Source organism: Mastigoproctus giganteus, chromosome 14 (assembly GCF_048544385.1).
Source record: "Mastigoproctus giganteus isolate SK-2022 chromosome 14, ASM4854438v1, whole genome shotgun sequence".
Taxonomy (NCBI): domain Eukaryota; kingdom Metazoa; phylum Arthropoda; class Arachnida; order Uropygi; family Thelyphonidae; genus Mastigoproctus; species Mastigoproctus giganteus.
Window position 1 is genome coordinate 90,996,745 of NC_143588.1, and position 24,722 is coordinate 91,021,466.

The 24,722-nt window shown below is 37.7% G+C and overlaps 1 protein-coding gene across 5 annotated transcripts in view; it reads right to left on the reverse strand.

Annotated features, from left to right (window-relative positions):
* LOC150075344 (elongation factor 1-delta-like) overlaps window positions 1-24,722 on the reverse strand; it is a 108,425-nt gene that overhangs the window by 75,627 nt on the left and 8,076 nt on the right. For 4 of the 5 annotated variants that reach the window (XM_090389210.1, XM_090389209.1, XM_090389208.1 and 1 more), the window contains exon 2: window positions 9,694-9,811. In XM_090389210.1, the coding sequence (XP_090245336.1) occupies window positions 9,694-9,795 (102 nt within the window). In that variant the 5' untranslated portion in view covers window positions 9,796-9,811. The remainder of the gene's footprint in view (window positions 1-9,693; window positions 9,812-24,722) is intronic. The other variant, XM_090389205.1, reaches the window with a different exon arrangement.

Here is a 24,722-nt window from a genome sequence, read left to right on the forward strand (position 1 = left end):
TCAAGTTTAATATCACTAGCCAACAATTTTAAACTTTTTTTTCGATAACATGAATGAAATCAATTGATTTTGACTAAATCACATGTGCTGAAAATGAAAATGACAGTAGAAATTTCGTAGCACGTTTTCATGTTACGGCTTCGTGCTCCTTTTTTTCAAAAATTGTGAATTTTTGCTTATCTAAATGTACTTGACTACTTTTCTTGTATATTAATTTCTTGGAATAGAAATGACAACCAGTAAACATTCCAAATGGATAAAAAATAACATGTTTAAACTTTATAAACACCTATTTGGATTTAAGTAAGCAATTAATCCACAAAAGTGGAGGCAAAAATAGGAAATCTTACTACTTAGTTATTTTTCCCTCTGATGAGCAGAATGGTCCTCCCTTATCAGCAATAATCACCTATCATTGCTGGGTCCCATCGTCCTTGATACCTCTGCTCCATAGTGTGGATATCTTGGTGGAATTATTCTCCCCCCCCCACTTACAGATCCCAAGTTGTCCGGAAAGAAGTTCAGGTATGAATGTAGGAAGTGTATCTTCAGTGATATTCGGCATTATAACTTTTGATAGTTATGCAACAACTCTTCTATCAACTCTTTATAGTTCTCTACTTTTTTATTCCCTAAAAACCCGCTAGCAACAGCTCTGAAGGATTTCCATGCAGCTAATTCAGTGGCGTTAAGCTTAGTTTCAAAGATTTCATCTTTTAAAAGCCGTCTAATTTGAGTGCCTATGAATATACCCTCCAATTTTGCATCACTAATTTTTGCAAACTGGCTTTTTAAGTACTCGAAACCTTCACTATTTTTGTCCAGAGCTTTTCAAAAACTTTTCACGAGACCCAACTTAACGTGCAAAGGCGGGAGAAGCACCATTTCAGGTTTCACTAAAGGTATGCATTGGATGGAGAGTTTCCCAGGAACTTATTCTTCTCTGATGGGCCATTCCTTCACAATATAATGATGTTCTACTGCTCGACAATTCCATAAACACAGGAAACAACAATATTTAGTAAAACCACCCTGTAGTCCAAGCAACAAAGCGATTACTTTTAAATCACCACAGATTTTCCAACAATATTTCTTATAATTTAAGACATTTAATAGCAATGACATGCTATCATAGGTTTCTTTCATAGCCACTGAATGAGTCACTGGGACCAACGATTTGATATTACCACTGCGTAGCAAAACTGTTTTTAAACTGAGTTTAGAAGAATCAATGAATAATCTCCATTCTTCAGGATTGTGCTCAAACCCTAGGTCATTCATCAATCAGTTTACATCTTTGCAGACACAAAGAGAACCTTCCATTTTGATAATAAATTGCAAACTTTCCATTTCGGTTCTAAACACAGAAATCCTTGTAATTTTTACCAGCAAATTCCACTGTTGCAACCTAGATCCTAAGAGCTCAGCCTGTTGCTTGAAATATTTAAATCCCTAACCAAATTATTATGTTCACTTTTCTCAATTAAGTGTGGGGTTTTGTCATTTTCAGGATTGTAACTAGGATTGACAGATGTTGAGGGAGCAGGTATGGGTTCTAGTGACTCTTGCTGTTCTTCCAGAATAGTGATTTCTTCACAACTAGGTGGAAGAATAGGAATAGGCAGTTCTAGTGTGTGTGTGGCACGGGTCTTATTGCAGATAGAAGGTTGGTGTATTTTATTCTAACCCAATTTTTTCTTGAAACCCTCGGTATTTTGTGAGGCAGAAATAACGATCTTCAAGATGACTTATTGGTTCTTGCCAGATTACCGGAAGCAAAAGGCATTTTACAATTGTTCCCCTTCATCTATTCATTAGATTTACCTAGCATGTTATACAGTACATATGCAGTGCCTACCTTTTATCCTGATCACCCACGTGACAACCAAAATAAAAATAATAAGCTTGTTTCACCTTGTCTGTGATTCGTTGATGTTGCAGCTTCACTGTAAATTGTCCACAAACATAGCAAAAACTGTCTGGAAAATTAACACATGCACAGCATTTTCACTCCATTTCACAAGACCAAAACAGAACTTTAAAACACCACAACCTACCACTAGATCTTACAAATCGAAACTAACCCCAAAAATGTACATTTAAGGGCTAAATACAGCTTGTAAACAATGTGTCTTTCACAGAGGCACCTGGCCGCTGGAAATATAGTAGGGTCCAAACGTACTACCGCATAAGGATTATAGCAATATAATTCAGAGTGGCCTTTCCTCAGGGCCATAAAACTAAAAAGAGGTATTAGCATACCATTAACACTTTTGTTACAATACATTCAACTGGGAAAGGTACAGTGTGATGTTGGACCATTTCGTTGATTTTGAAGCTATTTTACGTTTTTTTAAAAACTGTTTTTGCATTTTTCTAAAAAATGTGATGTGATAGAAACGTTTTACTGTCATATTCGTAATCAGCTCATACAAATTAACAAAAAATGCTTACTTTCACCCATGTTAGAAAAACCTTGTTGACCAGTGTATTTAAAGCAAAATAGATATTCCACATAGATAACATCAACATTTATGAAAAATATTGAATTCTTTTTTGGTTTTGTTGAAGTCAGCCTAAGAAATAAAAGACAGGGGAAAGAAAAATAAAGTTTTTTTTTTTTTTTCAAAAAACTATGCTTTCCCCCATTTTTAATAGCTTGATTTGATTAAAATGAAAAAAATAAAATAATAATAAAATAAAAATAATAAGTACAATACACATTTTTGGGTTACAGTTAAAAGGAAATAAGTGGTTATCCTGCAGAACAACACTTCACCATTAGTATCACAACATTAGCACAGTTTAAGATTAATATTGAGGATATCCTGAAAGTAAGGCACAAAAAGTCAATTAAATTTATTGACATAGACAGCACACAGAGTTTAACCCTTTCAGCAGTGAGTTGGAGCATGTGGGTGCCTCTTCACAGTGAATTTTCACAGCAGGAGGCTCTGTGGAAAGTTTTTTTTGTGAAAGTCTGTAAATAAATGCTTTAAAATATTTTGGCTTTATTGCCAAACAGTAAAATTATTGTAAAAAAACATCAGAATTTTTAAGAATTTTTTTTATTTATGAAATCTTTTATAAAAAAAATTCATAAATAAAAAAAACCATTTGTACACAAAACCTGTCATTACTTTTTTGATGCATAATATCCTCTGCATATTACTTGATTAGGTTTTATCAAATTCTGGATCTGAATTCCATAGAAAATCTTCAATTCTCCCTTTTGTAAACTCAAATTGGATAGCTGAGGTCAACAGACCACCTCTGATTTTCAAAGCTATTTTCATGCTGCCATAAAACTGTTTGTAAACAGCTTTATGGCAGCATAAAACAAAAAGTTTTTCCAAAGGGTTGTAACCCTTTGGAAAAACAGATAAATACCGAAAAATTTCAACACACTTCATAGAAACGTTGTTTAAAGTGACTTTCAAAATGCAGACGTATTTACTTCCCAAAGCTCATACATGAAAAACGAGGATTTATGTACATACTTTGATAAGGTTTATAAACAACTATTTTTCTACATAATTAACACCACAGTTTATACACTTGTTTTACCAGTGTACGAGCACAGGAATACCCACTGCAAAGAAATTGTGATTTCAGGTATGCCATCATCACCTGCTTACTGGTTACAATTTTCTTCCATGAAAGATGTGATTTCAGTGATTAAAGAGCGAGGTCAGCATAGGTTGACCTGCTGAATTGCATACACTGTTGTTCCCCAACCACGTGTGAAAATGATACTTTCCATTGTATGCATCAGCTTCCTGATATGTTTATTTGAACCTTACTTTCCAGAAACCTTTTGCAATCAGTTTAGCAATGCATATTCTTCTTAAAAGTATTATTTAGATTAAATGTAGCAAAACATTTTCAGAAAAATTTTAGTTAGAAATTGAGATTAATTAAATCATGCATGATCACACAGCAAGCATGCATCAGTAATATTAATTTCAGAAATATTTGACAGCTTTATCCACAAATGAGATTCTGTACATGAATTCTTAATCAGGATATGAACACTACTACATATTAATAAATGAAATAAAAATAAATTCTGCTGATTTGCTTTTGAAAAATGTTTAGACATTTTCAGTCGTAAAATATCTAAAATTTAAAGTCATAAATATCACCGATCATAATACATTTTGCATTATACAAAAAAAAAAAAAAAAAAAAAAGATAATAAATATCACCAAGATTGCTAACTTATAAATGAACTAATAATAGTTTAGTTTAAAAAAAAAAAAAACCAAGAAAATGATTTTTTAAAATATGATCCTAAAATTATTTATTTGTAAATTAAAATCAGTTTCTCACATATACCATATTTCCCCATGTATATGACGCACCCTTTTTCAAAAAATTTGGGGTCTAAAAACTGGGTGCGTCTTATACAGTGGTTGTAGATTTTTTTTACTTGCATTTCCCGCTTTTTGGCACTTGTTGTCTTTGCACTCATTGTTTCGCACTTGTTACCGGTATATTAGGTTACGTTTTGCCACATTCTGCCCAGAAATGGCTCAGAAAATATTTTCGTACAGTGCTGAATTCATGTTAAAAAAAGTGAATTGAAAAAAGTTGCAAAAGTGAATGGAAATCGTGCTGCTGAACGTAAGTTTGGTCCTTCTCCAACTGAGAAAACAATCCGAGACTGGCTACAGGAAGAAGAAACCCTACTGAAAACGCCACGGCAGAAGGCCATGAGAGGCAAGTCAGCAAAATGTCCTGATTTAGAGAGGGAATTGAAGATATGGATTGAAGAGCAAAGGGCAATTGGAATTCCTGTGGCCACAAAGATGGTTCAGCATGAGGCAAGAACTGCTGATGAAAAAGAAGTTACTGATTTCAAAGGAGGACACAATTGATGCTTCAGGTTCATGAAACGGAATGGATTAAGCATGTGTACAAGCACCAGACTTGCCCAAAAGATGCCTGAAACCTATGAGCAGGAGATCCTTGAATTTCCTCGTTTTGTCATTCGATGTCGGAAGATACATCAGTTTGAGTTGGGACAGATTGCAAATATGGACAAAGTCCCCCTTCAATTTGATGTAGTAGTAGTGGCACATGATGCAAGAAAGCAAGTGTAGGAGCTTATGCAGCATCAGCCAAAAAAAAAAAAAAAATCACACCATTCCCTCCAAATGCCTATCCAGTTCCTCCTTAAATTTATTTAACCTATCAACTTCCACAACGACAGATGGAAGTTTGTTCCAGCAATTAACCACCCGCTGGCTAAAGGCAAATTTCCGCACATCTATTCTACATCTGTCCTTTCTTAATTTGAACTTATGTCCCCGTAGGTTGGTAATCTGAACAAGTGGAAGGATCCCATCAGAATTCAGCGTGCTCAACCCATTCAAGGCCTTATAGACCTCAATCAGATCACCGCGCAGGTGCCTAGTCTCCAGCCACTGCAATTTGCAGAACTTAAGCCTCTCTTGGTAAGAGAATCCCTTCATTCCCCTCACCAATCGTGTTGCTCTTCTCTGTACACGCTCAAGCAAATCTACATCCTTCCTAAAATGAGGCCTCCAGACCTGTACGCAGTACTCAAGGCGTGGCCTGACCATTGCCTTATACAGAGCGACAATCACCTCCTTTTCCCTGCTAGCAAAATTCCTATATATCATTGACAAAACCCCATGACCCGCCCTAGCAGCCTGTCTGCACTGCTCAGAAAACTTCATATCTGACTGCACAATTACTCCCAGGTCTTTTTCATTTTCTACCACCTTAAGTGTAGTACCACACAGTTGGTACGTTTCTCTGGGGTTACTTCTACCCATATGCAGTACTTTGCATTTGTCAAGGTTAAACTTCAGTTGCCACTTCTTAGCCCATCTGCCCAAATTATCTAGATCCTGTTGCAGTAGCACACTGCCATTACTGTCATTAACAACCCTGCCAACCTTTGTGTCATCTGCAAACTTCGACATTAAGCCTGATATACCTTCATCAATATCATTGATAAATACACAAACATAACTTGGGACATAACTTTATGTTATGTCCCAAGTAACAGAACTGTTGATAAGAAGGGGGTGAAAACTGTAACTGTGAAGACAAGTGGACATGAAAAGAGCCATTATACAGTTGTTCTAGCTTGTTGTGCCAACGGAACCAAGGAACCAAGCTGCCTCCTATGCTGATTTTCAAACGAAAAACAATGCCAAAATAAGACATTGGATGGATCAGGATGGGATGAAGATCTGGTTTGAGAAAGTTTGGAGCAGGAGACCAGGTGGGCTCTTACGCAAACCTGCCCTATTGGTGCTTGATCAGTTCAGGGCACACAACAAAAAACACAAAGATTGCTGCAGAGCAAAAAACAAAACTTGCCGTCCTACCTGGAGGCTTGACATCCCAGCTCCAACCACTTGATGTCAGCATTAACAAACCCTTCAAAGCTGCCATGAGAGACAAATGGAACCAATGGATGAAGTCTTCTGGGGACAATCTGACACCAGCAGGAAGAGTGAAGAAACCAACTATAGGAGAAGTTTGTACCTGGGTGAAAAGATTCTGGGATAATATCAAGATTGAGATTGTTGTCAAGTCATTTAAGAAGTGTGGCATTTCAAATGCCATAGATGGAACAGAGGACGAGGCAATATATGAAGACAGTGATTCGTCATCAGACACAGATGAGGACAAGCTAATGGATGGGAGTTTTGACAGTGATGAGGAGTTGTATGAATTTTATGATGAATAAAACTTGAGTTCAATAACTTTATGTAATACATTTTTTTTCAAATTTCGGGCCCCAAAATTAAGGTGCATCTTGTACATGGGGAAATATGGTAACTAAAAATAATTTATTTTACCTATGATCACTCCAAGATATCAGTTTATAAAACGGTTGTAAAAATAATAGGAAAAATACTAGGATCTGCACAATCTATTTACAAAGAAACACTTCTTTCAGGAATTTCCATATTCCTCCCCTTTTCACAGCCAAGTGCCAAACTCATGATGTCTGGAGAGTATGGTGCACATGATCCACACATAATTATCTTTTCCAATTCAGAAATAAACATAATTATATCAATCGAATTATACTTTTAGTAATGACCACTCTTATACCACGAGAATATTAAGACAGTTTATTCAGTTAATAACTAAATCCCTATACATTATAAGGTGACATTTCAAGAACCTTGCTGGTACCCATCATCAGACCATATATCAGCTGTTGTCAGCCCGCTGCTTGCTTAATGTCTCAATCCCTACTGTGTATTCATTAGAGAATACACATTAGGGATTGAAGCATTCATATTCACATTACTAAAATTTTCAAATTTTCAAATTACTAAAAGTAATTTGATTGAAAAAAAAAAACACCATGTAATGTCCTTCTAGAACTATATTGTACCAATGTAAGTTTGAGTACTTCATTATCTTCAAACAATTATCCTTTCACTGAATACACTTCTTAACCTGCATTGAGTAACTGGTCATATTCACAGTAACAGAATCTTCCTGAAAATGCCCATATAATTTTACTTTTATGGTCTTATATAATCGATAACTGCCCCGCATACTTCTCTGGGTTAACTGTATCTATAAAGAACACAGGCCCAATAATCCTTGCACTCATATTGCACCAAACATTCACTTTCGTATCATGGAGAGAAACCAAGTGCACAAGATGTGGGTTTTCTAAGCTTCAATGTCTTTAATTTTGGCTGTTTACTTGTCTATTCACACAAAATAATGCCAATTCTGGATCAATTTCTCCATTGTGAACTGAATGAAGGAATTTGTAAAACTGACCCTCGTAACAGGATCTTGCGGATAAAAATACTGCACTACTTTGTTTTGTGGATAAAAATACTGCACTACTTTGTTTTGTGGATAAAAAACTGAACTGTTTTGTAGGGCTGCAAATTTAATTTTTTTGCCATTCTTGCAATATTCTTCGACACTTCCATTTTTTGTGAGAGATGCTTAAGGGACTCAGGAAGTGAATGTTCCAGAGCACCAATACTGTTCAGTTTTTGCTTATGTTAATACTTGTTGGGAACACTTCAGTTTACTGTTCAATAATACTGGCTTTGGTTCTCAGTTCAGTACTAAGTTATGAACTTTATTTCTGTGTGGAATGTGAATAATACAGTGAAACTTCTTCCCAAACTGCTCCTTACACTTCCTAACAGAATTATGCAACACAATTCATATATAAACACTTACTGCTCTATTCATTTTGAATTATTCTTCTGCCATTGAACCTCCTATTCTATAAAAAGAATTATTTAATTTAAAGTTTGGAAATTTAAAATAAATTTAATGCCCCTCAGCTTTGAATTATCCAAGCTCTACTGTGTGTGTGTGTGCGCGCGCGTGTCACTCCTCTATGTGCTTATAGCCTTAATACAATGTTGAGAAAACTTTACACCTTCAAAAGTGTTCACTGTAATTACTCTCTATTTGATAATTTAATTTGGGGGTTACTGTGAATCAGATGCAGAACCTTGCATCAGATTCACAGTAATTTTCACTCTTTGAACCAATTGTATAATTTTCTAAGCCTCATTGCAGCAACACTCCTGGTTCTTGTTATTAACAATTCTGACGTTATATTAACTTGGAGTTGTTAACAACTCCAAGTTAATATCATCAGTAAATTTTGACATGAAACTACAGAAATTATCATCAACATCATTAATGAAAATTTAGACCAACAAGGACTGCAGCGCAGAACCCTATGGGGAATCCACTCCATTTGCACCAATAAATTCATAACCACTTTTGTCTTCTACAAGTTAATAATCCTTTTATTCACTGTAGAACCCTATCTGATAAGCCATACATCAGTTTACACACAAGATGTTCATATGTAAATGTGTCAAAAACTTTTCTAAAATCTACGTAAATTCATATCAAAGTTATACAAACTACACAATCAATGGGTACTACCCAAAAGCAGCAAGTTTTACAACAGGAATTTTTGACACTTCCCTTTTTTTTTCTTTAGAAATTATCGGGATATAAACCAAGTGTTGCAGTCCATTACTTCTCAACAACCCGATGATGCTCTTCTAAAGCTGTACTTGAATATTTTAGTTTTGGCATTTCTTTGCTGAATTTTAACATGCAAGCTGAGTGCCCATCTATCAAAACCAAAGTCAAGGTTCTTTCTGATATATTACTTCCTTTTGGAAAATCTGGATTCCCTGGCTTAAAAGAAAGAGTAGTTGTTTCTTGAAAGGCCATTTGGGATCCATTCCTGTTTCTACTTCCAAGAGCAGTTAAAAATCAACACAATGGTCGGCACATGCACCAAGTTTTGAACCTTCTCATATCATAGGCTGACCGAACCTACTGTTCATTCAAAAAAGTCCTTGTAAAAACTATTTAATAAAACATTATTTCTTAAGGATGTCTGAATACTATTTAAGTTAGATAAGTGGAATTTATTTTTTAACCTGTTTTTCTTAAATGTATTAAAAATATATTTATAATAAGGTTGGCTTTCTTTTCCCTCCACACTGATTATTCCTCATCCCTGCAAAATTACAGGGGCACTTGCTTAATATTGAAAAGATTTGTGTGCCTAATATACTGAAGACTGATCAAATAATAGTGAATACCAAGCATTTCTTCACAGCAGAGTTTTTGAGATGAATTTGCAATTTAATGAAATAAAAATATTAAATTAAATATCAAACCACTTACCACCTTTCCTTCCTTGGCCTTATACTCTTCCCACTGCCTTTCTGCATCATCATATTTGTATTTATCAAACCAAACAGTTTCATTTAGCAGTGCCTGTGCCATTTTCCTTAGTATCTAACTAACAGATGGGGGAGGGTGGGGGAATAAAACTATAATGCAGTAATTACTTATAAAACAATATTCTACAAACACTAAAATTTTTTTGGAAATATAATTTAAAAAATATTAAGCTATTAATCAACAATCTACATTTCTATTTAAATGCAACAAAGTGCCAAAAACACCATGCAAGCATTTGTGTAACACCATACGCCAACAAGTGTTTTTTTTTTTTTTTTTCAAAACTATACTTCCAAATTTTAACACAATGCAAAATGATAATGAAGGAATATTAAAATCCATGGGGTCACCACTTTAACAGAATTTTGATTTTATTATTATTTTTTTTTTTACTACAACGTACAGCAATATATCAGCAGCTGACAGATAAACAAGAACTGTTTAACAAATGAAGTTAAGTATTAACAGATGCAGGTGAAATAATTTTGTTTCAATATTTAAAATAAAAATAAAAACAAATTGCATGTCAATATTTTAAATGAAGTGAACTGTAGAAATTCACCCAAATTAAACTACCTTGAATTATATTTAACAATAAAATATATATAAAAGAAATTAAATCAATTTATTTATACCTTATTCCTCTACTATTAAAAACCAATTTTTCAAACGATTACATCTTTTACTTAGAAATTTTAACCCCTGACTGGAAAAATGGCTACTTGAGTAGCAAATCTGTTGAATTTTTGTTCAATTTTGCTAAATTTTCTTAATTGCAATTTAAAAAAATTCAGCAAAAGGAGTTACCAACACTGCCACTAATGGGCAGTGTTGCTAAAAGGGCTCTCCCCTGTGGGTTAATTTTCACAACTTTTTTCAACAGCTCACTAGACTCTTGCAGATATTGAACACCGAATTTAGCAGTTGGAATAACAACAAATTCAATAATACACTTTCAGTGCATATGACAGTGATCCATAATCATATATGACAGTCATCCATTTTTGCATCTTTAATGTTCAACAACTTTAATGTTGTAACCTCTGGAACATGGATACTAACTTAACTATGAATAACATCATCTTAGTTTATATTACTACACTGGTGTGCAAAACTTCAGGACCAGTCAGGTTTTCACCTGCAGCTTCTCATAGGAGTGACCTGGATATGGGAAAAGCACACCAAAGGAACCTTCGTGAGGTAGAGAAATGATGAAGGAAACAACACTGACACAACAACGGAAACAAAATGGTACAGAGGGACTTTATTCAAAAATGGCAACATAGCACTGGCTGCCATGATACAGATGCATCACTGCCAAAGATGGAACAAAGGGAAGAGGCAGTCCTCAGTAGATGTGGCCACCCCTAATGTCGATGCAGGCTTTGCACCGCCTGTCCACACTTAGAACAATGTTGTTGATAAGTTCTGGCGGTAATGTCATCCATTCCTCTGTCAGCGCCATCTTCAGCTGGTGAACATTTTCTGGTAGGTGTGGACGTGCTGCTAGGTGTCACCCCAGAGCATCCCATATGTGTTTTATGGGATTTAGATCAGTGGGAACGGGCAGGCAAATCCATACGAACAATGTCCTCACTTTCTAAAAGCATATCAACAGCTGCAGTGCGATGGGGTGTGGTGTTATCATCCATAAACACGAACTCAGGGCCAATGGCACCTCGGAACAGATGCACATAGAAAAGGATTACCAAAGTACAATAATGTGCACCGGTTACAGTATCACCTTCCAGTATCTGGAATTGTATACGTCCATCCAACATAATGCCTCCCCACCTCAACCGCCATATCGATCCCTTTCAGTGATGTTTGCAGGGTGTTGGGGTGTGGTGTTATCATCCATAAACAAGAACTCGGGGCCAATGGCACCTCAGAACACATGCACATGGGGAAGGTTTATTATTTGGTTTTTAGCAGCATTAGCAACTAAGGCCATATTGCTATGGGGATATGCAGTAATCATTCCCTGACCTTTCCGCATCCTCCGTATTTGGTGGTCACGGGCTCAAACCTCGATCTAATCAAGCGCTGCTGCTCCTGCCCACCTGGCTACGGAGGCACCGCACATAGGGAAGGATTACCTCAGTACAGTAGCATGCACCAGTTACAGTATCGCCTTCCAATATCTGGCGTTATATACGTCCATCCAACATAACGCCTCCCCACCTCAACCGCCATATCGATCCCTTTCAGTGATGTTTGCAGGGTGTTGGGGTGTGGTGTTATCATCCATAAACAAGAACTCGGGGCCAATGGCACCTCAGAACACATGCACATGGGGAAGGTTTATTATTTGGTTTTTAGCAGCATTAGCAACTAAGGCCATATTGCTATGGGGATATGCAGTAATCATTCCCTGACCTTTCCGCATCCTCCGTATTTGGTGGTCACGGGCTCAAACCTCGATCTAATCAAGCGCTGCTGCTCCTGCCCACCTGGCTACGGAGGCACCGCACATAGGGAAGGATTACCTCAGTACAGTAGCATGCACCAGTTACAGTATCGCCTTCCAATATCTGGCGTTATATATGTCCATCCAACATAACACCTTCCCAGATGAGAACACCTCAACCACCGTATTGATCCCTTTCAGTGATGTTTGCAGGGTTGTACTGTGTGCCAACCTCTCGCCAGATTAGCTGGCATCCAGAATCGCTGCTGAAACTGAATCTACTCTCATCAATAAAGAGTACCTTATCCCATTGCACTGCTGTCCAGTCCTTGTGTTCGATGCACCACTAAACGGTGTCTCCGATGGGCAGGTGTTACAGGGACACAGAGTACTGGCAGTTGGACAAACAGTCCACCTTTGTGGAGTCGCCTGGCCACAGTAAACTGTGATGTCCTGTGCAGCTGGTTTGCAATGGATCCAGCTGTCTGGTGTCAGTCCTTCTTGGCCTGCAGGAGTATATAATGGTCATGACTGGGGGGTTGTTTTTCGCGGACGACTACCGCTGGTCCTTCGAACAGCTGTACCTGTTGTTCTGAAGGCCGACCATGCACGTGAGATGATGCTATGGGCGATACCGAATTCTGCAGCCACACTCCTCACACTTCGACCTTCCCAATTATTCAACCCCTGGTAAAGTCATCCAGATGTTGTCTACTGGCCATTTCGTTGTCTGTAGCACTTTATGAAACCAATCGAACGTCTGTAAAAATCATGCTCACCATTCGGTAATTTGCACATAACTGCTGAACTGCTACTTTTATCTGTTTATGTGAGCCCTCTCATCATGATTCAAATTTTTGCACCAGTTTTCTACTGAATGGCCACAGTTATGCAAATTGCCACAGGCTGTTTCGTTTGATTTTGTGGTTGTAACCTTTAGAAATAGTGTTGGTCCTTAAGTTTTGCACACCAGTGTACTATGAAAAAAATAGATTGCTCTCCTGGTGTCTTGTTTAGCCACTGCTCATATGGCATACTGTAACATTATCTATTGATATGGATTGATGACTACAATTAAAGCATGACATCAAAATAGAAGAGAAAATATGACTAAGGGTGCACACAAGAGCAGAACATGAAATATGAAGAATTTGTTAGCAACAAAGTTAAGCTAATGATGAAAATTAATTTTTATAACTACACTCTATAAAGGATAGAATGCACAGCAGACCATCAGTTTGTGCATATGAAATGAGCAGACATTCATTTCTATTTCCTCCATTTTGTGTCAATATGCACATGACATTTGTCCTTAAACCCCACTGCTGGAACCCATGGCTCAGCAGGTTCGGTTGGTGTTGTCTTTCTAGTGATTTTTAAAGCTTGTATTCTAAAACTTTTCGTACAACCATGTTTGAAGGTACAGTGCATTTGTCAACGTTAAACTTCAATTGCCAACTCTCGTCAGTTCATCTGACACCCATTTAGGTCTAAACCTGTAACAATATTTCTCAGTTGGTATAAAAAGCTTAGTCTGTGATTGCTGCCTCGAATGCTTCCCATTCAAGGAAGTAATCATAACAGGGAAACAATCTTCACAAAAAGAAAAAAAATAATAAAATACACCAAGCTGACAAAGTGTGTCAGTTTGGTCTTTTTGTGATGGTGTAACAGTAGGATTACAATCATTGAAGAAGTGGAGGGAAAAAACGATGATTTTTAGCCTCTATTAAACAGATTCTATACTTTACATAGGTAAAGAAGAGCTGTCCTTTAAAGTATTTAGATAAAGATAACCCATACAACATTCCATTCAAATATAATAAAGGAATATTTTTTTTACCTTTTGATCAAGCACCAAATACAATTTTAATCTTTTTTGAAAATGAATTTGCAAAAAATTCTATGGTTTTTGCTTTGTTAATGTCTGTACTCCTTGACAATATTGCAAGAAAGGAAGAAATATTGAACATTCTCCAAACAAAAATGGCATCCCCGGAAGCAAAGTCAGGAGTATCAAGGGAAGGGCAGCCAGGTCAACTTCCCCAGGCTGGGACTTGTGGAGGGGATCCAGAATCAGAGCGAAAGCCGCCTATAGGGAAAGGCAGAATGACCCTAGTGAGGCTGTTTGCTCCAGGGCCCATGCTGGCTTTTCAACATCCCCGGGCACATTCAAATGATAACTGTTTAAAATTAGTAAAAGAAAAGTTCGTTTTTTTTTTTATTACTTGAAAGCTCTAAAAGCAAAATACAAAGAATTAATGTAAAAATATTCTTGGAGACAACAGGTGTAACAAAAAAAAAAAAAAAAAAAAAAGTATCACTTATTTAGAAAAGCTGCTAAAACTTTTTGAATGAATTTCATTGTTTTCATTGATATTCCAAACACTGAAAACCAGAAATCAGAGAGTTACTAGCATGCCTTACTTATCTTAAGGAAACAATTGTTTATTGAAAATGTTCACAAGAGTCAATTCAGGTTTCATGTTTTTTTTATGGGGGGAGGGTGATAACAAGGGCAGTCCAATCTTAGAAAGATAACAACATAGAAAATTTGAAATAATCTTTGGGGGATACTTGAGTGGCAGCACACTGGCAGTCACGAATGATGAAAATTAAGTGATAATATCACAGAAAGATTGCACGGATAAAACACTAACTTTCAAATGGGTCAATGATGAAACTCTTCAGGAGCATGTTTTTCCTATACCCTATTTGCTACACCATAAATTTTGTACATAGAAAATTTATAAGTCTCCAACAGCAACTGTATGAATTCCAACTTTGTGCAGAAATCTGATAGTCTCTGGCTGTTGAGTGGGTGCACCAAGAGAGGACTGATCTGAGACTTGGAACAAGGTATGAGAATTGGGACATTCTCTAATTATAGTGGTCCCAGAAGTTGGGTTCAGAAATAATGCCTTTCATCATCTTATATAGAGAACACCAGTCTCCTCTTGTGAATAGCTGCTGGGCAGCTATTGATGCTAAGGGTCTCTACATATTTTGTGGGTCATGAGTGCAAGTAATAGACAAATTTTCATGTTGCCCATTCCAACAGTTAATACATTTCTTCAGCATAAATGCATTTCAGGTGGGATGGAGTTATGAATGTCCAGAACTGTGCAGCATATAGAATTGCTGAGTAAATGAGTGACGATGTATCCGCAACTGACAATGATCCTGCAAAATTTGGCTTACAGGTGATCTACATGTGGAAGAAACGATAGCTTGTGGTCAAAGACCTATTCCTAAATCAGTATGCCATTTAATGGTACAGATAATGACCCTTTTATCAAATGGGCACATAATGGCAGGGTTATCCTTTAGCAAAAATGTCAATCAGTGAGATCTGGCCAGGCTGATGCAGAGTCCAAATCCAGAAAGTTAAGCTTCCAGGTCTCAAATCTTGTTTTGAACCTTGATATTAAGGTCTTCCAGGTTGTCTTCAGACCTGATGCTAATAAAAAGCTTAATATTATCAGCATATGTAATTTACATTGTTGCAATGATCACAAATGTGACAAGAACAGTGGAGAAGAGGAACCCAGACAGGACCCCACCCTGCAGTCCATTTCAGGTTATCATTCTGGTGAAATCATCTGCACACCATATAACAATAATTCTGTTTCCCAGTAATGTACGAATAAACCGGCACCTCCGTAGCCAGGTGGGAAGGAGCAGCAGTGCGTAGCACACGCTTCTTGATTAGACCGGGATTCGAGCCTGTCACCACAAAATACGGAGGATGCGGAAAGGTCAAGGGAATGATCACCACATATTCCCGGAGCAATGTGGCCTTAGTTGCTAATGCTCCTAAAAACCAAATAACAAACAAACAAACGAATAAACCATAGCAAGTCTTCACTAACGTGATAGTATTCATGCAGCAAGTGAATGAGCACAGGAATGGAAATGGCAGCAAAGGTGGCCTAAACATTGATATATGTAATTGTAATTTTAATCTCTTCTCAAAGGCCTGGATAATTTTGGTGATAGTGTCTACTAAGTTCATGGTGGCTGACTGCCTGGAGCAGACTAGTTGATCTAGTCTGCTCCAGGCAGACATTTGAGTCTGCTCCAGGCTACTGTTATCTGTATCAGCACGTAAGGGAAAGTACTAGGAACAAGAATACTGTGGACCTTACATCAGGGGCCCACATCTGTTGAGTATGGGCCTGGCACACCCAGGATCCTCAGCTGGATATCATCATTCTTCTCTTTCTTGGTGATTCCCCTCTCTCTCTCTCTCTCTCTCTCTCTCTCTCTCTCACAGGAATTTTTTTTTTTTTTTCTTTGGCTGGTGCAGCCTCAGGCTTCCTTGCACCATGTAGCTAATAATAATAATATCAGAATGCTGGCAGTACAGATATCCTTGGCAACAAGTGGCCATGGACTGGTGGATGATGACAGGTGAGGTCTTAGTATTTAATGGTAAGGGCAGGAATTTAAATTTCACCAAAGGGAATTATGATAGTCTAAGATGCTTCGTAACTATATCAACTGAGAAGACAATGTGGAAAGCAAAGGAGAATTATTGAATAACTTGAAAGTTGTCATTACATACACTAGTGGTGGTGCACAACCCCTCTGGGGTTCATGGGATAAATTAAAGGAGTCGTGGCAATTTTTAAATAAAATTACTTTTTATGTACATAAAAGCTAAAAAACCTGTTGTTAAAATTACTTTTTTAATACTGTAGGTGTAGAGACTTTACTTCTCAAATAGTATGAGATACAAATGAACCCTACTGCCACTATTTTTTTAGGGTGGTTACATGAGTGACTCTGGTGTCATTCTTATTGGCTGTGTAGGGAATACACCTTAATTTGCTCACTGGCTATGGACACACAGAAAAAACAGACTAATGAAACTTCTCGGTATGTATTAATACTTCTCAGTACTACTCTATTGCTGAACAGTAATCCCTTTAGCTCTTAATTCGTGCTTCCTACAGCACAAATTCTCAAACTGCCTAAAGGCCAGGTGCGAATATGCGGTGGCAGTAAATATATGTTATATATCAAGTCTTTATTCTGCTTTGTAATTCAGTGCTTTCATGTCAACTTGAATAAGTTTTTCATTCTTCTGCTACTTTTTATATTATTGTTGTTTTTAAGAAAAAAAAAAAAAAAAAAAATATATATATATATATATATATCATCAGCCATTTACAATCCACTGCAGGATGAAGGCCTTTCCAGCAACTTTCCAGTTCCTTCTGTTTTGAGCACTGGCCATCCATTTATTACCCACAAACTCATGAATTTCATCTATCCATCTCCGCCTTTGTCTTCCCGGTTTTCTTCTAGCTCCTCTTGAGTACCATTCTGTTATTTTCTTAGTCCATCTGTCATCATGGCTTCGAGCAATGTGTCCTGCCCAGGACCATTTTAGTTCTTTAGTTTTGATAAGAATGTCCTTTACTTGAGTTTGCTGCCTAATCCATGCGTTTCTCTTCTTATCTAACAGTCTGGCTCCCAATACAATTCGTTCCATTCTTTGCTGGGTAGTTCTCAGCTTCTCTTCCATTCTTTTGGTGAGTGCCCAAGTTTCACTTCCATAGGTCATGGTGGGGAGTATACATTGGTTCATTATTTTACATTTCAGACAAACTGGGATATTGCTCTTCAGTATGTGACTATATTTCCTGAATGCTATCCATCCAAAATTTATTCTTCTCTTGACTTCCAGCCATTTATCATTATTACAGCTAATAACTTGTGCCAGATAAGTATGACTCCACCTTTTCAATTACTGCTCCTTCAATCATTATTTCCCTTTCTGTGGCATACTTGTTCACCATTACTTTTGTTTTAGCCATATTCATCTTTAGTCCAAAATCTTACTAACTGTGCATAACTGATTAAGATTTTCCTCTAATTCTTTGGGATCGTGGCTTAAGATCACAATGTCATCTGCAAATCTTAAATGATTTAGGTATTACCCATTCACATTGACTCCTTTCTGCGACCAGTCTAATCTTCTGAAAGCTTCCTCAAGGGCAGCAGTAAACAGCTTCGGAGATATTGTCTCCCCTTGTCGAACTCCTTTCTCAATTTTAAATTTCCTACTGTCTTTGTCTAGTCTAATAAAGGAGGTAGCATTCTCATTCTCTTAGTAGTCATATATTTTCTTCAAAATCATAATATGTGGGGTATCTATGCCTCGTCTTTCCAGTGCCCGAAACATTGCCTTATGCTGTATGGAGTCAAATACCTTTTCATAATCCACAAATGCCAGGCATAATGGTGTTTTATATTCATTTGCTTTCTCCATTAGCTGTGATATTACATGAAGGTGATCCATAGTTGAGAATCCTGTCCTAAAGCCAGCTTCTCTTTCAGTTGATTCTCATCACGTATTCTTTCTAATCTGTTAGTATTGACCTTTGTGAACAACTTGTAGATGTGGGATAACAAGCTAATTGGTCTATAATTTCCAATTTCTGATTTATCTCCTTTCTTATGCAGCAAAACTATGATTGCATTATTCCACTGCTTAGGCATCACACCTTTTCTAATGCACTTTGTGAAGAGCCTTGCCAGTTTTTGTGTTATGTCTCTTCCTCCCAATTTTAACAACTCTACAGTAACTTCATCTTCCCCCGGGGGCTTTCTGATTCTTCATTTTCTTCAATGCATGTTCTACCTCATCAAGAAGAATATCGGGTATGTGTGTGTTGCTAATTGGCAATCCATCTTCCCCACTGCTGGCATCATTCCCTCGCTCCTTGTATAATTCTCTATAGTAGTCTTCTGCTATTTGAATTATGCCTTCTCTGATGTTTATAAGTACACCATCGCTATTCTTCAGTTTCAGTACCATTTGTCTTTCTGTATTACTGCTCATGGCTGCTGATTTAAATCCTTTGTTTTCCCTTAATGCTTGTTCTACTTTTCTTGTATTAAATCTTCTTATGTCCTCTCCGAGTCTCTTCCTAATAGCTTTGCATAACTCAGTATACTAAATTTTTTCCTTGTCAGTGTTTATCCTGCACTTCATTTTTCGCCTTCGGTTCATCATAACTAATTTTTTCTTCTTTGGATTTCTTTTTCCCTATAGGTTTTTTGGGCTTTATCTTGGTCCTGAGCAGTCTGCAGAAGCTCAAACTTGTTCTTAAGTTCCAGTACATACTGCTTTTTCTCCTCTTCTGTTATCTCAAAGACCTTTGTATTATTTACTCGAATCAGTTTTTTCCTTTCCTTTCCAACATCTATATCAAGTGTACATCTTACCATCCTGTGATCGCTTCCAACATTTACCTTATTCAGGACGGTAACATCATTCACAATATATCTTCTGTTAGTGAAGATGAAGTCGACATCATTAGTTGTTAATTCATTTGGACTCTTCCATGTCCACTTTCTGTTCACCCTTTTCTTGAAAAAAAGAGTTCAATACTGACAGTCCTTGAGATTCTGCAATTTCCACAAGTCTTTTGCCTCTTTCATTTCTTTCACCAATTCCAAAATTTTCTATAGTTCCCCTTTCTGCGCTGTTTTGTCTTTTTCCAACCTTAGCATTGAAGTCCCCCATAATAATAATAATGTAGTGGGTTTTCTGCTCATCTAGAAGACTCAATTTCGGTTGTACATTTCTCCAACCTCTTCATCATCATGGCTCGATGTTGGTGCATAAATCTTTATAACCTTTAGCCTCTTAGAAATATATAACGATTTTGGGCTAAAGATGAATAGGGCTAAAACAAAAGTAATGATGAACAAGTATGATGAATATGAAAGGGATATAATGATTGAAGGAGCAGTAATTGAAAAGGTAGAGTCATATACTTATCTGGGACAAGTCATCACCTGTAATAATGATAAATGGCTGGAAGTCAAGAAAAGAATAAATTTTGGATGGATAGCATTCAGGAAATATAGTCACATACTGAGGAGCAATATCCCAATTTGTCTGAAACGTAAAATAATGAACCAATGTATACTACCCACCATGACTTATGGAAGTGAAATTTGGACATTCACCAAAAGAATGGAGGAGAAGCTGAGAACTACATAGAATGGAACAAATTATATTGGGAATCAGACTATTAGATAAGAAGAGAAACACATGGATTAGGCAGCAAACTCAAGTAAAGGACATTTTTATCAAAACTAAAGAACTAAAATGGTCTTGGACAGGACACACAGCTCGAAGAACGAGAACGAGAGTATCCTGTGCGGATGTACATTTTTGCTGCTCCTGGAACAGAGAAGCCTTTTCTGATTTATTTTCTGTTTTATTAGCTTAAATTGGCATATTAACTTATTTTCTAGAGTAGTTTTATATTCTTACTTACGATACTTAGATTAAAGTAACTTAGATAGAGATTTTGTAGGTATTACTTAGTATCGGAAAGGGTATCAAATCCACGTGTTTACCGTTCGTGAATAGCCGCCATTGTTACACGATACAAAATATCTCGAAATAGATAGCATAAGCTTAGTATAGTACATAATATAATATTGTCAATTAATCAGATAATTAATCTTGTTGAACTTCATTGTCAATTAAATTGTACTTTTAAGTATACATATAACGACTTGGGTTACGTAACATAAATAATTAGTAAAAAATAAATAATTAATACTTAACTTGATACGGAAGTTATATAAAGGGATTTCGTAGATAACACTCGATACTGAAACCTAAATATAGCGTTATAACTGTGTTGAGATATAAGTTTAGGGTTTTAATTTTGTACTGAAATTGAAATTTTATTGAAATTAAATCGAAATCATGACTCTGACCAGAGCAGCAAAGCAAAAGGCTCAAGCTAATGGGAGTGCTGTGGATCAGGGGAGAACTGAGGGGGGGCAGTTGCCCTCTGAATCACAGCCTATTAAAATGCACTACTTGCTTGACGTTTGTGGATCAGTCAGGTACGGGACATGATACTGCCATGGGGGATGTCTTTGTGTGTGCGCGATGCAAGGAGTGTAAGGAAATCAGGCGACAACTCAGCATTGTTATGGGCCTATATGAGAGCTTGAAGGACAGGGTGCATGCCTTCGAAGGATTAAAAGAGGGGCCTATCAAGCTCTCAGCTGCCCACACCAATGCCAGAGCTTGCACTTGGTCATCACGCAACACAGCGGCAGCTCCCAAGGCAGAATGCGCTGGTCCCAAAAGAACTAGTAGTTGTTGGTGACTCTATTGTCAGGGAAACGGGAAACATGCTTTGTAAAAAGGATAGGTGGAACAGGACCAGGGTATGTCTGCCAGAGGCAAAGGTTGATGACGTTGTAGAGTGGATATCATCTTTTAAGGGCACAAAAGGTGATATAGTTGTACACATTGGCACTAATGATATTAAGAGTAGGAGACCGGCGGAATTACTTAACAAGTACAGGTCACTGTTGAAAAAAAGCCGTGAATTAGGGTTGAATTTGAAAGTGTCTGCTATTCCCAGACACGATGGGAGGGAGTATATGATGAGAGCCCTGTCGATCAATTCGGCCCTGGAAGGATTGTGCAAGGCTCAAGGGGTAGAATTTTTTTTCAGGCTGGTCTGTACTTGCTAACAGGAGAGACTGCTTCTACAGGGATGGGATACACTTAAATAGAAAAGGTGCAAGAATGTTTGCTGATGCTATCGAGGCAGTGTTAGGTGGGTGGGAAAACTGCTAGATTGGGGGGATACAAGGACTAATAGATTAACAGTAGCCACTGGCAGAGGTGAAAGTGATTCTTGCACTGCTTCTATTGGAATGAGCCGCAGCCTGGAAAATAAGATGCAGGATATTTCAGAGACTGCTGGGAATCATTAGGGTACAATTAAACACATAGGTTGTGTTAGGGTAGCTAAGAAAAAGAACAGGTGCGTGTATACTTGCGTGTACACCAATGCTAGGAGTTCAGTAAATAAATTTGATGAATTTGAGGTATTGCTCAAAACATCAAAGGCAGATATTGTGGGGATTTCAGAGACGTGGTGTCACACAGATACAAGGAATGCAGAACTGGAATTTGGGGAGTACAATGTCTACAGAAAGGATAGACAGGATAGGAAGGGAGGAGGGGTTATGCTTTTAGTTAAGAAATACATAAAATCCAAGGAAGTGAAGCCAGTCGACATTGCTGGACAGTGCAGTGTCGAGTCACTTTGGTGTGACATAAGCATTGGGAGATCAAAATTGAGAGTAGGAGTGTGCTATAGGCCTAATGACTCTGATGAGTATAATAAGAAACTGTACGGGGAAATAAGAGTGGGCCAGTAAATCAGAGAGTCTTATAATGGGGGATTTTAATTTCCCAGATATTGACTGGAATTTGGGGGCTGGTCACTCACACACTAGCAAGGCTTTTGTGGATTTATTGGATGATTGTTTTCTACATCAGCATGTTCAGGAGGCAACTAGCGGGAGTAATACTCTTGATTTGATTATCAGTAGTGATTCTTCATACATTAAGAATCTGCAGGTAAATGAACCCCTAGGTGGCAGTGATCACAGTGTGCTGAAATGGGATTTACTCAAAGAGGTAACTACCATTAGGGGTAAAGGGAAGGGTTATTGCTTTCGTAAAGGCGACTACGATGGACTGAGACAGTATTTAAATTCTATACAGTGGGACCAACTGATGATGTTACCAACAGCAAATTCAAAATGGGAAGCATTCAAAGATCTTATCTTGAAAGCTACTAGGCTTTACATACCAACTAAGAAATATTGTTCAAGGTTTAGGCCTAAGTGGATGTCAGATGAACTAATGAGACATATGGCAGAGAAGAAAAATGCATGGGATACATACAAATTAACACGTGACACAGAAGCCTATGATAGATACAAGTTGATCTGTAACCAAGTTACAAAGGAGGTTAGGCAGGCAAAGGCAGATTACGAGAAATCTTTGGCAAGAGATGCAAAGAAAAACAGCAAAGAGTTCTTTACTTATGTAAACTCTAGAAGGAAGGGGATGAATCAGATTGGTTCACTTGATATCGATGGGTCAACTGTTGATGATCCTGCTCAGGTAGCTAACAAACTGAATGAATATTTTGCATCGACATTCACACATGAGGAGTTATTCAGCGAGGGGAATGCCAGAGGTGTATTCAGCTCTGGCAGTAAGCTAGAGAATCTTGTAATAACTGAGAGAAATATGGAAGAGAAATTGTTGAAGATAAATACACGAAAGGCACCTGGGGTGGATGGGATCTATCCAGTTATATTAAAGGAGGCAGCAAAGGAAGTAAGCAAACCCTTAGCCATAATTATGAGAGCTTCCTTGGACTCAGGGGAAGTACCCCTGGACTGGAGATGTGCAAATGTGACCCCAATTCACAAAGGAGGATCAAAGGGCGACACAAGTAATTATAGCTGTTAGTTTAACTTCTGTTCCTGGAAAATTAATGGCGGCATGGTTAAAGAAGCACTGCAGGATCATCTAGACAAGACTTCAATTATAGCTCAGACACAGCATGGTTTTGTTAAGGGGAAGTCTTGCCTGACCAATTTGATTGGATACTATGATGCAGTCACAAAAGAACTGGATGCAGGGAATAACTTTGATATTATATACTTGGATCTTAGAAAGGCTTTTGATACTGTTGCACATGGAAGACTGCTGCACAAATTGCAGCAGTGTGGCATTGGAGGCAAATTGCTGCTATGGATAAAGGGGTGGTTGAGGGGGAGAAGACAGAGAGTGGTAATCAATGGACACTGCTCATCATGGAGTCCCTCAGGGTTCAGTATTGGGTCCATTATTGTTTTCTGTATTTATAAATGATACTGATGATGGTATATCAAGCTTAATGTCCAAGTTTGCAGACGATACAAAGGTTGGCAGGATTGTCAAGGACACTACTAACACTATGCTACTGCAACAGGATCTGGAAAGGTTGAGCAGATGGGCTGAGAGGTGGCAAATGAAGTTTAACATTGACAAATGTAAAGTACTACACATGGGAAACAGCAACCCCAGAGCAACGTATCAACTCTGTGGTACTACACTGACAGTGGTAGAGAATGAAAGGGACCTGGGGGTGGTTGTGTAGGCAGATATGAAGTTTTCTGAGCAGTGCAGACGGGCTGCAAGAGTAGCTCATGGTGTATTGTCGATGATATATAGGAATTTTTCTAGCAGGGATAAGGAGGTGATTATTCCCTTGTATAAGGCAATGGTCAGACCGCACCTAGAGTACTGTATACAGGTGTGGAGGCCTCATTTCAAGAAGGATGTAGAGATGCTAGAACGAGTACAGAGAAAGGCAACAAGATTAGTAAATGGAACAAAGGGGTGCTCTTACGAAGAAAGGCTTAAGTTTTGCAAATTACAATGTCTGGAGACTAGGCACCGGCGAGGTGATCTGATAGAGGTGTATAAAGCCTGGAATGGTTTGAGCATGCTCAATGCTGATGGGATTCTTCCTCTTGCTCAGAATAATCACCTGAGAGGGCATAAATTCAAATTGAGGAAAGACAGATGTATGATAGACGTGAGGAAATTTGCCTTTAGCCAGCGGGTGGTTGGTTGCTGGAATAGACTTCCATCCCTTGTCGTGGAAGTTGATAGTCTAAATAAGTTTAAGGCTCAGCTGGACAGGTATTT